The following is a 16,538-nucleotide window of genomic DNA, read 5'->3' on the forward strand; positions in this document are numbered from 1 at the left end:
TTTGCCAGGGAGGAGCTGTCGCGAGAAGTCTGAGTTCCAAGAACCAAGTCCGAGTGGGCCAGTGGGGGGCCACTAACGTGACTTGCTCCTCGTCCTCCCTGACCTTGCACAGCACCAGTGCATGAAGGCTCACTGGGGGAAATGCGAACTTGCGCAGCCCCGAGGGCCAGCTGTGTGCCAGCGCGTCTGTCCCGAGGGGAGCCTCTGTTAGGGCAAACCAGAGCAGGCAGTGGGAGGTTTCCTGGGAGGCAAACAGGTCTACCTGGGCCTTGCCAAACCGTTCCCAAATCAGCTGGACCGACTGGGGGTGAAGCCTCCACTCCCCGCCGGGCAGGCGTTGTCGTGATAGCGTGTCCGCTACGACGTTGAGCTTGCCGGGGATGTGAGTGGCATGCAGCGACTTCGTGAAGACGCAAGGGGACAGAGACAGGCCGAAGGGGAGGACTTTGTACTGAAACGCCTGGCCGTCGAACGCGAACCATAAGAAGGGTCGGTGTCATGGCAGAATTGAGACGTGGAAGTACGTGTCCTTCAGGTCTACCGCTGCGAACCAATCTAGATGCTGAACACCAGCCAGAATAGTTCTCTGCATGAGCATTTTGAACGGGAGTTTTAACAAGGCTGATTGAAAACTCGCAGGTCCAGGATTGGTCGTAAGCCGCCGCCTTTCTTGGGTACAATGAAGTAAGGGCTGTAGAAACCCTTCCTCATTTCGGTTGGAGGGACGGGCTCTACCGCGCCCTTGGCTAAGAGGGTTGCGATTTCCGTGCGCAGGGAACTGGCATGCTCGCCGTGTACTGCGGAAAAGCGGATGCCCCTGAAGGGGGGCGGGAGCCGGGCAAACTGAATTGCGTAACCGAATCGAATGGTCCGGTGCAGCCAGCGTGATGCGTTGGGAAGTGAAAGGCACGCTCCCCAGCTCTGCGCTAGGGGCACCAAAGGGACGAGTATTTTGGACGTACCCGGCGGTGCCTCGCAGCGGGGCGGAACAGGTAATGCAGCGTCAGGCGGCTTCGTTGCGGCCTGAGGCTGAGGTGCTGAGAATAGACTCAAAGCACTTACCTTGCTCCGCGCGCCCGGCGGGGGGCGGGTTCGTGACTGAGGAGGAGGTCTGATGTTGGCGTCCTCTGGACTCGTCTGAACCGGCCGGCCGGGGGACAGTCGTGGGCAGGCGGAAGGCGGGATCGCCGCGTCCGGTGTACCGGGACTGTCGTAATCTGAAAGCACATTGCCGTGAGAACGGCATTTGCGGGCCAGGTGACCCAGAGGCAAAGGAAATAGCTCTTTTATTGAGAATGTGGGTACCACAGCCCCCGTCAGGGGGTGTGGCAAATGAAAAAACAAAGGATTCTCCACCCGGCCCTCCACCGGGGGACGGAGCGGTCTTACCACCTCCGGAGCTAACGTCTTCGGCTCTGGGTCGACTGTCTCAGGAATGCTTGGGAGCCTTCCGGGTCCTACCCAGATGGCAAAAAATATCCACACGGCTTCTTTTTGCCTCCGTCCCTAAGCTGTCGGCTATAGTTGCGTCCCACTGGCGGGGATGAGGTTTGCCGCCGAATTCGTCACTCCCATTTCTTGCGATATGCCGCCGGCGATCAGACGGCGGGCCGCCCGCTTCATTTTCTCTGGCGGTTGCCTCGGGCTGATCGACCGCGGGCGGCTGGCGGCAAGCCGCTTTGAAATACAAGGATTTCTACTCTCAAAATCGACCAGCCATGTTGGCTATTATTATTTTTTGCTCCAAAGCCATTAGGGTTTATAACAGAGTCTTGACTCTTGATTCCATGATAAGGTAAGGTTTAGGAAATGACATTTAAATTACTTTGAAACTCTGAAGTGATTATACAGTAATATATGTAAAATATATTGAATTATTTTATGCACTTGAAAATTGTTTACATTTCTTTGATTGCTGCGCATTTGAGACATGCACCAATAAACCAAAAAGAATTCCTTTTGTAAAACTTACTTGGCAATAAATATCTTTATGATTCTGATTAGGTTTTAAAATAGATATTTAATTCATGGTATGAACAATTTAGCAGAATAAATTGATGAAGTTAGACTTTTCACGAATGCCTGACTATCAGTGAACAGTGAAAGACATCTGCAACATGGCCAAAATCTCAGGTATACTTTAATTTTTTTTATTAATTTGCAACCATGGTGATATCTATCATAAACATGAAAATCCCTGTTTTGACGTGAAGGATAAACTAAAATTATCCTCTGGTTTCACAGTTGCGCAGAAATTTCGTTTATGTCTACATTTTTTCCAACCTCGATTTTTTTTTTGTTATTTTACCTTTTACAGGTTTTGCAATTATGACCTGTACAAATGTTTAAGAAAGTGTTAAAGTCCCTGTAAAGGCAATAAAAAAAAATCTAAACGCATTATAAATGTTAAAAATGTATTGCTAAAACACATTACAAAGACTGAACTGTGAAGTTCCGCTGTCGCCATATCTGTTTCCGGTTTAATTGCGCGTCGCCCAAAATGTCTGTTTTTACTCGATGTCTCCAGAATCTTCCGAAAATACGCGTCAGCGATGTTCATCGCATTGTTGATGCCTGGTCCCCTGCTCCGACAAGCAAGAGGGACAAGGGCTTTAAACTCTACATATCGAGTTATCTGCACAACTACAAGGGTAAGTATTTTAATCTAATGTGTTGTGCCGGCAGATAGCGGCTAAGCTAGTTCGCCACGTGTTCATTTTTTATGTAAGGTTAGTATAGAAGCTTGTTTTTTCTTAGTTTTAAAGCAGACTGTTTGTTAATTTTTGGGATAATTGTAATATAAATTATATTAACTTGCTCTCCTCTCAGTTTCTAATAAAGATCAGGGCACAGGTGAAGTCACTGTCAGGGCATTGTGCTACAGGTCCACGAGGAAAACAGATAAACCTCACAGTTTGAGTGTATGGTGAAGCTAGAATTGATAAGACCGCAGTTACAGGCTTGTTACTTTAATAGCCCGATGTTCCTGGGGACTCGGCTAAGGTTATTCATGTTTAATGTAACTCAAATCAAATGAAAACAGTTATTATAGGCAGGTAAGTTTCCCTAACTGGTCCCCTCTGTGTAAAATGCGTTCTTATTCAAGTTTTCAACTCAGTCATTCGTTTAAGATGCAATCTTGTGTTATAAGTATTAGGCTATCATGATTATACAGTGAGCAAGCTATATAAATAAGTATTTAATATAATAAAATTGTAGAGCAACAACCGAGGGTGTAAGGTAAAGGCTGAATATTGTAGATTTATTACAATATGTTGCATGTTACACTCTACAAAGGCCTGACTGGAGATTTGCCTGATCTATCCGTCCTTCAGGTGAGTAGGGATACAACAATAGCAAATTTCACTGTACAGTATGATATATCAACCAAAATCTGTATACCAACATTTCATTATTTTCTTTTTCCTCCCCTTTTACAAACAAATATTCTGCTTCAAAGAAAAAAATGAAATTGATGTTATCATAAGGGTTCTTTATTATGAACTTGTATGTGATGCATAACATACTGTGGATAGAAATTACAGGGAAAGTTACTGGTATGATAATTGTGGTTATATTATATTACTATTATATTTAGTGTATTGCTAATCAATATATTGTTACTTCCCAGGTGACAGCGGCTCACTTCAAGAGCAGGTGAAGCAAGTTGGGACAATGTTGAAGACATTTGCTCGCACTGGGCAATCAGGTACAACTTGCAAACAACACCTGTGGTTGTTGGTTTAATTCCCACTGGGGCCACCTGTACATGTAGTAGACCTAGATATAAATGTCATAGTTTAGTAGTTGAAGGACCAGGACTGTACTTTATTCTTTTATTCTGGGAACCCCTGTAGGTGCAGATCAAACCCTAATGCTGCGACGTCTTGGAATTTGGCGATGTTGTGCGTAGCATGGACGACAAAATGCTATGCTGCAACATTTCAGTGCCAATGTGTCTGTTGGAGAGTTATCCCTGCCAGGGGATCTGTTACTCCCCCCTAGACACCCAGGAAGATTTGGCGTTGCTTGACAACAGTTTGAGGCAGGATAAAGAGCTCCAGCAACGATTTGTAAGTGTGCCGATTTCGTTTATAACGGTATAGGGTAATCTAAAAAAGTAAAATTAAGATCGTACACTGCATATTGTACAGTCTGAATCCACAGCCTGTCACATTTTAAATTTATGAGAAGCTTCAGAGAAATGTAATTTGTAACATGTTTTTTTTGTATTTTCAGCTTCGGTTTTTGGCAATCAAATGTGGGAGGGACCTAAAGACAACCGTGTGGCGAATGCTTCAGAGTATCTTCTCTAATCACCTTTCCATCAATACAACCTGGGCTGGTGTAGGTGATAAAGCATGTTTTAGAGACATGTTCCTGAAGACCATTGTTCAAAGTAAGATGGATATTTTTTTTATATTTAAGTAGATGTGTATGACCTTATGCCATTCAAATGGAATGACAGATCTTTATTTTCTACAGGAGCCATCCGGAAGAACCCGGCAACACAGGATGCCACTGATGAGGCGATCCAGGTTAACGCGTTACCTGAAAGGAGCATCTGAACATGAAGGTGGAAAAAGGCGCCGCACAGCTGAGAGGGACCCACAGCCGACCCCTTAAACCTAGGCTGACTACTGACACCCCAGCATCACTGACAACTGGAACCCTTTCTTTATCCTGCAGTCAGTAACATCAAGACCCCTAAAAAGCCTGCTAAAAGTGTCAGACTACACTCACCCAATCCACACTGTTAACTGTGGAAATTGCTCTTTTTTTTTTTTTTTTTTTCTCGTGACCCTGCTTTGAGGGCAGCTCCTTGGATGAATATGGGATGGTTTGTCCTTTTATACAGGCGCACGAGGAATCACTGAAGATATGCTAATTTGCACTGCCTCATTCTGGAGGTCGGGGAAAACCGGTGATTCTTAGCCCACTACGCCACGCAGTCCCCAACCTCTCCAGACATTCTGATTGGCTGTGTTCTCTACAGCCAGATTTTCTGCTGTTAATTATATTTATTCCCACTTGTTGTCATGTGTAAGTTGAATGTCAAAATGTATATTATACCTGTTATCCTGCACATTCCTTGATACCAAAGATCTCAATTATTTCATATACAATTTGCTGCTTATTTCATTGTTACAGTGCTTAACTATTCTATTTTTAAATATAGCTTGTAAATCCTAGATTATACATCTAATACTTGATATTTGCACATTATCTGGTATCAAATATTCTACTTACCGTGACTTTAGTATTGCTTATTTCATTCCGTCAGTGCTTAACGATTCTATTATAGTTTGTAAATCCTATTTCATGCCTGATATTTGATATTGCACATTAACTAGTACCAAAAATTCTACTTTCATTCCGTCACAGTGCTTAACTGTTATTCTATTGTTAAATATAGCTTGTAAATCCTTGTGCCACAGGTAAGCATTGCAGTTATAATGGTATATTCTACTCCAGAGCTTTACTCTAAATTATTACCACTTAACCTATTGTTAGAAATGACTTGTAAATATGATGTTATACCTCAATTTATTTGGTATCCTGCACTTTCTTTGGTACCAAATATCCTCATTGCTTATGTTTACTGGTAATTCTTTTCATCCCAGAGCTGACCTCTTTATATTAACAATTATTGTAAGTGTTACAATAGTGTTTTTAAATTTTTTTTTTTTTTTTACCAAAATTGAGTTGGAAACCTGCATGTTCTTTAGTGTGTGTGTGTGTGTGTATATATATAATGTTTGTATTTTTCTGTTATTTATATATCAGTGATCTGACATCTTGTTTCAATGACAGTTACTGTACTTTGAAATGTGGAATTAAAACGCCAAATGGAAATTTGTCTGGTTTGATCAATCATTATTCTTGATAAACTGCATGCTATAAATATATATATATATATATATATATATAAATAATATATATATATATATATATATATATATATATATATATATATATATATATATATATATACAATAAGCGGCGGCAGATCGCTCGGAAAAAGCGTTTGCCTCCGACGGTCCGCCTTCGATATAACGGCGGCGGAACGGCGATAGCCAGCGGGCCGGCCGCGGAACGAAGGCGGTAGGAAGGCGGCTGCCGCTTTTAAAAAGCGGCTGCCGCCGGCGGTGCGCCGTCAAACGTGTTTGCGATATTGCCATTCTGCCGCTTCTACTGCCGCCGGAGCACCGCCAGCGGCCCGCCGACTTATTGCTATCTGGGTTAGAGGGGGTTCGTGAGACAGGGGCCTGCGGGGTGCTCGACGCTGGGGCTGAGAGCTGGGCCCGGGTTGGGGCGGAGCAGGAGCTGGTTTCTTCGCCGCAGGGGGACGCCCTCGGCGAGCAGATGGGGCAGGGCCCGTAACGGCAGGTGTGCGGCGGGGCATGATGTGAGAGATGGCCTCCGTCTGCTTCTTCACAGCGGAGAACTGTTGGGCGAAGTCCTCGACGGTGTCGCCGAGAAGGTCAATCTGGGAGACAGGTGCGTCCAGGAAGCGGTTCTTGTCGGCCTCACGCATCTCGACCAGATTGAGCCAGAGATGGCGTTCCTGGACCACTAGGGTGGCCATCGCCTGTCCGAGTGCCTGCGCTGTGGCCTTCGTCGCTCTCAGGGCGAGGTTGGTCGCTGAGCGCAGTTCCTGTAGCACATCAGGATCAGGTCCACCCCCGTGCATGTTTCTGAGTGCTTTGGCCTGGTGGACTTGCAGGAGGGCCATCGCATGCAGGGCGGAGGCAGCGCGTCCAGCCGCACTGTAGGCCTTCGCGTTGAGCGAGGATGCTGTCCTACAGGGCTTGGATGGGAGTACGGGGCGGCCACACCAGGAGGTAGGGCTACCGGGGCATAGATGGTACGCAACTGCCCTATCGACCTGGAGAATCGCCCCGTATCCGTGGCGCTCTCCGCCGTCGAGGATGGTGAGAGTGGAGCGGGTGGCACCTAGACGAGCGGAGAGCGGGGCTCTCCACGTAGACGTCAGCTCGTCATGCACCTCTGGGAAAAATGGGACCGGGGGGATGCGAGGCCACGAATGGCGCGCTGCCCCCAGGAACCAGTCATCCAACCGTGAAGGCTGTGGGGAGGATGGAGGGTTCCAATCCAACCCCATGCTCACGGCGGCCCGGGAAAGCATGTCAGACATCTGAGCGTCGGCCTCAGCCTGGGCGTGCTGGCTCGAAGGCGGCAGTCCAGGGGAGTCCTCGGCATCAGACATCACACTCTCCGATGCAGTGGCGAGCTCATCTGCTTCGGGCTCGGGAGGATAGACAGCCAGGCCGTGAGGCGAGCCGCTATCGCCGCGAGCATGGACGGGGACCAGCGAGCGTGTCGGGGAACGGGAGGTTCGCGGGGGGGCTACCCGGCGAAACTGCACCCGCTGCCGCCCCCAGCACCAACCGCATCGTCCTCAATCCCGTGGGAAGAAGGAGCAATGCGAGGTGCAGCTGGGGTGGCTTGCTTTCTGTTGAAAGCAAGCCGCGACCGCAACGTGGTTAAGGTCATGTTCTCGCAGTGAGAACATGAACCATCCACAAACGCCGCCTCGGTGTGATCGCGGCCCAAACACACGAGACAGCGCCTGTGGCCGTCTGAAGCGGAGAGGCTTCTACCGCATCCAGGAACGACACAGGGGCGGAAGGGCATCTTGAAAAAGATGCGTCCTTAAAAGGACGTTCAACGCCGCTGTGTTTGCTCTTTTAGAGGAATTTACTCTTTTAAATGAAATTGCTCTTTTAATACACAGTGTGTGTGTGTGTGTGTCTGCGCTGTCGAAGCGCTCAGGGGCAACAATGCACGCTGTGCAAAGTAGGAGAAAGCTGCTGTTGTGCGCCATCAAATCCAACAGCAAGCAGATCGTCAGAGATACAGGAGTTCAGGGTGTGTATTCTAGCAGCAGACTGCAAACAGACCATCGGCTCTGAAGAAAAATTCTGAATGAACTCCCGTATTTGCGCCGCTTAAATACCCGTATGTCCGGGGGCGGGACATGCAAATACCGGCTGCCAACTCTCATTGGCCTTTTTTCATAGATCAGAGGTGGATATCGACGCTCAAGAGAGACCCCTAGTGTCGCTTCTCCGACACAACGTGGAGAGAGCGACAGAAGGGGAACTGGTTTTATCTTAGATGCAGCACAATGCAAAAACCATACTCACAGGAATTCCAGGTTTACCCATCTCCCCATTCTTCCCATCTTTTCCAGGAACTCCTGGTGGCCCAATTGGCCCTGGGTGAACTCCAACCGAAGGACCTGGAGGGCCTGGCTGCCCTGGTGGCCCAGTTGGCCCTGGGGGACCCTGGGGGACATAGAGTAAAAAACAAATCTCAATACTAAGTCCTTTTTCTTAAATGGGTCAGAACATACAGTGCTACTTTTTCTGCTGTGCCTTAAAGACTTCTACGTAAACAGCATTTTTTCCGAGTGAAATTAGAAAAAGTACTTTGAGCTTATACACAAGCTGTGGGTTTTCTGTCTGATCTAATATAGTTTGAGATCAGGGCTGGTATTGATAAGGATTTATCTATTTGATTCCGATTCACAAGCTCTACATTCGATTCGAAATTGATTGATATGGGTATATTTCTGTTATAATGTCCATTTTGATTACATTTGAAAGAAATTCTCTCTCAGCTAATGCTGCTAATTATACAAGGGACATTCTAACGAGGTATGTTACAAAAATATGTCTTTTACTTATTATATTTGATTAGCTTTTTCATCATTTTGATCACATTGTAGCTTCTCAAAAATGTACAAATCCAAGCATTCCATCAATACATTTGATGTCTTGAAATTGCATAGATGAATAGAGATTGCATGTTTATTATTTACATTTATATTTTTTACTATTTTCAAGTATGTACAATTTGTTAAATCACTGGTGAGTGAAATCTGAAAATGTACCAGCTAGTGAATAATCACAGACATTTTTGGTTGCATAATGCAAAATTTGGTCGCATTATACTGTAGATTGCATTACTTGCATTGTAGAAGGTTTCCGTATAGAGTGCAAGATTGATATTGGGATTTAAGAATAGCTATCGAGATTGTTCAAATGAAGATCGCGATGCTACAGAGAAAATCCAACTTTTACCCAGTCATAATTGAAATGTTGCATACTTTAATAACATTCTTTGCAAAGCCTGCATTTTACAGTCATATGTTCACATACAAAATCCATGCTGAATTGTGACGCAAAACTGTTAAGGACAGACTGAAACAATTGGAGACTTTGTTAAAAAAAAAAAGAATTCTAATGTTGGGATCCTTTGAAAGGATATGCAGAGTGGTTGGTGATACACATAGCCAGGAACAGGATTTCCTGGCATTTAGGAATAGCAGCATCTAATCTACTTCACCTTATTTCCTCACTGTAACTTGGCAGAACAATTTCTGAACACCTAAAGCTGGCTCTACTCTAGCAGACGCAGAACCAGCGCCACCAATAAGGGGGGACAATTGGACCTTTTGTCCCAGGCCCAGAATTGCGGGGGGTGTCCCAGCCTGACAGGAGGGAGGGGCCCACAGAAAGTCTGTTCCATATTGTGTAGCGCATCTAAACGCGTTCAGCGGGAGACGTGTTTATAAACACGGAAACAGCCAACATCCCACCCCCTAGCACCTGTCAGACAACTAACTGGAGCGGGGGTTGTGTATTTTCAGTATTTCAAGGCATTCATTCAGCTGGCAGTCCAGACAGTCAAGTGATTAACACATCCCACTGAGAGATGCTAATGGGTGCTCTGTGTCTTTCTGCCTGGCCAGTGATTATGTTAATGAAGCTAATACCTGAAAATCATTGGAAAAATCCGCTAGTGTAAAGCCAGCTTAATAGGCAATGTTAGCATGTAAATATGGGGCGTATGCTAACAAATTAGCATTTTTGATGTCAGACATTGATGGTTTTCAGCCATTTTTGCAGCTTAATTTCATTGAATTGTCTTATTTTTCTGGGAAGGATGTTTGAATTCTGAAATTCTGAAATTCTGAAACGTTTCATTCACAAGTACAGTAAACTTTTTTTGTGATTTCTTATGATATGACCCCTTCATATAAAAAAAACACCAAAAGAGTGCAATAAATAAATTATCACGGAAAGGGTAACTCATGTTTGACCATATTTATTTCAGTGTTAAATCATATTTTTGTGTCTTAGAGTTGACTTATGACCATACATTTAGCATGAAATTTATTTGATCATTTTGAGACACTATAACTCACCCTTATCACCTCCGTGTCACTGTCAAAGTCCACAAAGCTTGAACCTGAGCCAGCAATGCTGTCCTGCACATGAAAAAGGCACAGTGATTCCATCTTCAACTGCCATTATGGAATTTTTTAATGTACAACTAAAACACATTTTCCTGTAAAGTTAAATGTGTAAATTAATTTCTGCACCACTAGTGGCAACAAACAGTATTGCAAATGTATTACTGTTTACAAGCAGGTTTCGAACACTCCCCCATCTTTCATTGGTAGACCAAACAGACAGTTCCACTCCAAAGTCATGCCATTGGTTTACCAAATGTTGTTATGCCTGAGCCACTCAAAATAAATAAAAAGATTGCAATTCTGCATGGTACCACTAATGCCACAGAAATGAAATACTTCACATAACATGTGTGTTTTGTTGTTATATTTTGATTTTGGATAGAATACATACCGAATACTTAAATGTCCCTTGACGCCCTGGTGGCCCAGGAGGTCCAGGTGGCCCTGGAAGGCCCACTCCTGGATCGCCCTATTTAACAAAGGACAAGTAAGAAAGACAGTAGATAGTTTACTGTGATTGTGAGAAAGTATTCTTCATCAACAGGTTTCTTAGATACACTGAAAGTATTTGGAGTGGGGTTTACTTAAAATACCTAGGTAAAAATATCCACACAGAAATTTCTAGTAATTTAACAGACCATATTTTAAAGTAAAGGCTACACACAATTCTTGGTGGCTTTAATTAGAAATTCTTAAGTTGTTTACATTGCAATACTCCATTTGAAGTAAAATGTACTCACTTTGTGTTTGTATATTTTACTCAAGCAATGAAACAATGAGTTGGCCGGGCTGGAATGACGCACGCCCGGTCCCCAATCAGCCCGATGGGGCTCGCAAGGGTTAAAGGCAGCCAGTGAGAACAGTTCGAGAGAGAATTACGTGCAGCAGCCCTGTATGTGTTTTTGTGTGTCTTTTTATTTCATTAAATATGAATTATATTATTAAGCCGGTTCTCGCCTCCTCCTTGCCCATCTTAACACCCTTACATTGGTTCCGAAATCCGGGGAGGAGGAGGAGCGCCCGGTGCTGTACATTAGCCGTAATTCTCTCTCTCTCTCTCGAACTGTCGTCACCGGCCGCCTTTATCCCTCGCACGCCCCATCAGGCTGATTGGGGTCCGGGCGTGCATCATTCCAGCCCGGCCCCACTCACCTCCACACTACAGTGTACTTAGTCATGCACCACATGTCATACAAATTTATTCCACAGGGTAATGTAATGCATGCTATCTAGTTTATGAAACAACATTGCCTTGTATTACTGAAACAATATTCAGAGCTGTGCACAGAGCACAAAACCTGATGACGTTAACAGATCATTTTTAACAGGTAATTAACAGGTAATTAACAGGTAATTAATGGGTAATTAACGAGTAATTTCGAGTAGAAAATGAACTTAAGACTTAAAAAAAAGTTTGTAAATCAACTTCCATACAGAGAATCCATGAAAGCTCATAAATTATTCAATCCCAGTGCATGCTGGGAACACCAACTTTAAAAAGTTAAGTCAATTTTACTTATTTTAGTTACATGTGAAATTTTCTCAAATTAGTGAATTAATATGACTGGTGATTTTCTTCTTTAGAATTGATACACGGTGACGCATTGTATAGATAAGAAACAATCATAAATAATATTAAGGCTACTTATAAGTTAGAGCACTCATTTTTACATGTTTGAACTGAGTACAAATGGAGAACTGATTTAATATTTTCAAGTTCACGCTAAAAATGTACTTGTTCAATGTAGAAAGTACTTAATCTTTTCTGCAATTTGTTCTTCACCCCAAAATATTTTTTCAGCATCTGTAAGCTGCAAAAAACCCAATATATACTTCTAGAAGCAAAATATGTAATATCTAAATATTCTGACAAAGTGTCACACCTTGTCTCCTTTGGGACCTGGATCTCCAGAAAGGCCTGGGAATCCCGGAGGTCCAACCTTTCCCTGTATGTGACAAAGAGAAAGAAAATGAGAAGTCAAACATTTAAGTTAATTCATGCTAGTTTTGTCCAAATCAAAACACAAGCTCTGCAACACACTCCCTCTCTTAACCACACACACACACACACACACACACACACACACACACACACACACACACACACACACACACACACACACACACATATGAGCCCCATATGTTCGCACTGCACTCTAGATCTACAAGAAGAACACCTCGGTTGCAACCCCTGTATTGTGGTTCAATTTAGGTGTACAGGTGTGCCGACAGGTGCTCTTATTTCCCACTAAAACACAGAGGTAGATGAAAGGCTCACAGGACTGCGGTCTTTTCTCTGGTCTCTAACTGCCTGCTCCCCAATTTGCCGGCTATGCCTCACAAATAATGAGGTTCCGTACAGCATCGATTCATGTTATGAAAATATCTCCATGTATTTTCTCTTCTCTGTGGTCTGTAGACAAGCTCTGCTGCACACATTTGGGAGAACTGTCCAGAGGGAATGGGTTTGGACAGGCTAACGTGAGTAAGTTATTGCAGCATTAAAATATACTGCTGTGTATAGAGGGCAAAATGTTGATTTTGAGTCTGGTTTGTCGCTGGTTTTAAGTTTGGTCTGGGAATAGCCTGTTCAAGGGACATAAAATGTACAATTCTTGCACATTTCCATATCTGTCTTTGAGGTCAACAGCATAAAAAAAAAATTGGTAGGCCCTATGTACTGCACATGCCAGTGTTTTTAAAATATTGCCATGCAGTTTGATTTGATAGTTCATTGTAAATAAATAAAAAATATATATAAATAAATAAATTAAATAAATAACATTATCCATGTGTGAAGTTGTCAAAAGGGATATATCTCAGTTATAACATTTTGATTTAAATTTTGATCAAGTTCAATTGCATACCTAAATGGGCATTTTCTTTTGCTGTGGTTTTCTGTGTTGGTTTTAAGCACCAACAAACTGTTCACCCAAAAATGAAAATGCTCTTGTTATTTACTCACCCACATGCCATTCCAGATGTGTATAGTTTTCTTTCTTCTGCAGAGCACAAACGGGTTTTTTTATTAGTATATTTCAGCTCTGTAGGTCCATACTATGCAAGTAAATGGGTATCAAAATATTGAAGCTCCAAAAGTATAAAAAGGCAGCATAAAAGTAATCCATTATATGACTTCAGTGGTTTAATCTATGTCTTCATAAGTGATATGATAGGTGTGGGTGGTCTTTAAGTCCTTTTTACAGTAAATCTCCACTTTCACTTTCACATTCTTTAATTAGAATGTTTTTAGCAATTCACATTCTTCATGCATATCGTAACATATTAGGCAGGGAAGAGAATTTATAGTAAAAAGGACTTAAATATTTATCTGTTTCTCACCCACACCTATCATATAACTTCTGAAGACATCGATTTAACCACTGGAGTCATATGATGTACTTTAATGCTGCCTTTATGTGCTTTTTGGAGCTTCAAAATTCTGGTAACCATTCACTTGCCTTATATAGACCTACAAAGCTGAAATATTCTTCAAAAAAATATATTTTTTTGCATTCTGCAGAAGAAAGAAAATCATCCACATCTGGGATGACATAAGGGCGAGGAAACGGTGAACTAGTCTTTTAATCCTATAATCTTATATTAAACAAAATCAAAACAAAATTCTATATCATTATACTTTTTTAATAACTGTTAGTTGAGAGTTGATATTTCATATTTGTTATTGTTAATAATGTTTTTTTTTTTTTTTTTGCTGTTTCATCAATTGTTTTGTGCTTCATAATCATTTAAATACAGCATGTCTGAAAAGCATTAAATGGCCTAAAATACATTTTTAAAACATATGTTGTGAAAGATAGCCCTTTTACTTCAGATAGTATTGGATGGATGGATGGATGGATGGATGGATGGGTTTAGACCAGTTTAACAGGCTGCTTAAAAGTAGTGACAAACTAAAGGATACTTACAGGGGCTCCATCTTTCCCTGGACCGCCCTGATAAAAAAAGAAATACAATTTTTCTAATTTGTGAAAACAACACTTAAAATGCATGTGTGATATGTTGAACAGTGTAAGACTTCAATTCAATTAGCACATAAAAAAAGAAAGAAAAATATATCATGAAATATGGGAACAAATGCCGAATTGTGGCATGTGGTGGTACACGCTGTACATGATGGTGGATCATTATTTATGAAGGACATTTCAGTGATAGGTAAGCTTACAATATTCTTTCACATTATTGTAAAACCTGTGCACAGTTTGTCATGACAAAATTAGTCTTATAGATATTTACAAGCAAATAAATAAAGAACACACATTCAAAGTTTTGTTATGCCCGCCAGCCGGTCATGGCATTGTTTGCCAACAAAAGTGAGTTTTAAGCAGTTATTTTTGTACAGGACATAAAAATATATTACAATACATAATTGAACATTATAAATAAACAAAGTAAAGAAATGTTCCAGGTTAAAAACAAGCTAATCTTAATTGACAGCATTTGTGATATAATGATGGTTACCACTAAAAATAATGTTGTCTCGCCCCTCCTTTATTAGAAAAAAAAGCAGTTACAAAAACATATTTACAGTACAATGGAAGTTAATGAGGCCAGTCCATAAACTTTAATATATTCACTGTTTCAAAACTATAGCTGCAAGATGTACACATTATACGTGTTAACATGATTTGAATGTGGCAAAATCACTTTCTTACCATATTTGCGTAAAGTTATATACCCAAAATAGGGATTACAGGTTTTATCTGTTACATCATGACAACAAAGTTGTAATATTGTATATAACTTCACACGAGTATGTTAGTAAGCGATTCCATCTTAATAAAATCATGTTAAATGTAAAATGTTTACTTTTTGTGGCTATACTTTTGAAACTTTTTGCTGTGCATTTTAACATTTACAGATTGGCCTCATTCACTTCTACTGTAGGTGATTTACTATAATGTTTCTTTTTTAATAAGCGAGGGACAAGTTGAATTAATTGCTTTGTGGTAATCAACCAGAAATGCCACAAATGCTGTCAGTTAGGCTTAACTTGTGTTCAAGTCAGAACATACCTTTAATATCTTGTCATATAATGTTTATGAAAAAATTAAATGTTAAATTATCTATGTTAAATTATCAAACACAATGTTGTGGAATGGAAGTTATTGCACAACTTAAGTTTAAAGGAGCAGAAGGAAAGAATGTTCCCAATGAGTTTGACATTGTTGATCTTTTAGCCGTGAAGCAAGGAACTAATCCGGTATAGTGTGGCTTCACAATGCAACCGAGACTCAAAAATGATGTGAATTAACCACAGACAGATCCAGCCAACCACAGTATTGTTAGGAATTCCTTGTCTTGTTTCACTGTTGCCCTCTGTCTGCCATTTTTGTCACCTTTGCATTCCTTAGTTTTCACTTTTGTCCCTTGTGTAGCCCCTTAGTCTCTTTGTTAGTCTTCGTGTTCACTTGTCATTGTTAAAGAACTACACTTCCCAGAATCCACCTGCCATCATCACTGCCATTTTGTTCATTGTTCTCACCTGTGTCTTATTCAGTCATCACTCACTGTGTATTTAAGCCCTGCTTTTTGTTCACTCCTTGTCATTCGTTGAATGTTGTTAGCCTGGTGTGTGTTCGTTCCCTGCCCGTGTTTTCTATGTAATGTTTATTTCCCCATTGAGGGTTTTCCTTTGTGTTTTGCCTGTTTGTTTATGTAATAAAGTTGAACTGCAACTGGATCTGCATCTCCTCGTCTGCCTTCGCTGCTCGTTCATAACAGAACGAACGACCACACTATGGATCCAGCGGTTCAACGAGCAAACTTCCACCTGCTCTGCTTGAAGCAAGAGGACCGCCCTATAGAGGACCACATCCGCGACTTCCTTAAGCTGGCGGGTATCTCGGATTTCCCGGACTCCTCTCTGGTGGTCTTCTTCAGGCGCAATCTGCACCCCGCACTTAAGGAGCGGTTGCGACAGGCAACGCACGGCTGGACGCTCCACGCGTTCGTGGAGGAGACTCTGCTGGCCTGCAGTTCGCCGTTAACTGTGGGCGCCATCGAGGAGAACTCTGCCACTCCTCCCACAGTAATAACCCTCCACTCGCCCGTGGTTCGTACCTTCACGCCTGCCTTGGTCAGTGAGCCTGCACGGTCCACTTCTTCTGCCCAGCGGAGGAGGAGAAGAGGAAAGGCTTCTGCTCCCCAGTCTCCGCCTGCCACGGCCAGCGAGCCAGAGCCCACGCCTGCCACGGCCAGCGAGCCAGAGCCCACGCCTGCCACGGCC

General features: G+C 42.6%; 1 protein-coding gene across 1 annotated transcript in view; it reads right to left on the reverse strand.

The window, feature by feature from the left end:
* LOC127635274 (collagen alpha-1(XV) chain-like) overlaps positions 1-16,538 on the reverse strand; it is a 119,689-nt gene that overhangs the window by 39,255 nt on the left and 63,896 nt on the right. The window contains exons 9-13 of the mRNA XM_052115182.1: positions 14,218-14,244; positions 12,172-12,234; positions 10,680-10,757; positions 10,238-10,300; positions 8,172-8,312 (exon numbers count right to left, since the gene is read on the reverse strand). Coding sequence (XP_051971142.1) covers positions 8,172-8,312; positions 10,238-10,300; positions 10,680-10,757; positions 12,172-12,234; positions 14,218-14,244 — 372 coding nt within the window. The remainder of the gene's footprint in view (positions 1-8,171; positions 8,313-10,237; positions 10,301-10,679; positions 10,758-12,171; positions 12,235-14,217; positions 14,245-16,538) is intronic.

Source organism: Xyrauchen texanus, chromosome 42 (assembly GCF_025860055.1).
Source record: "Xyrauchen texanus isolate HMW12.3.18 chromosome 42, RBS_HiC_50CHRs, whole genome shotgun sequence".
In the NCBI taxonomy this organism is placed as follows: domain Eukaryota; kingdom Metazoa; phylum Chordata; class Actinopteri; order Cypriniformes; family Catostomidae; genus Xyrauchen; species Xyrauchen texanus.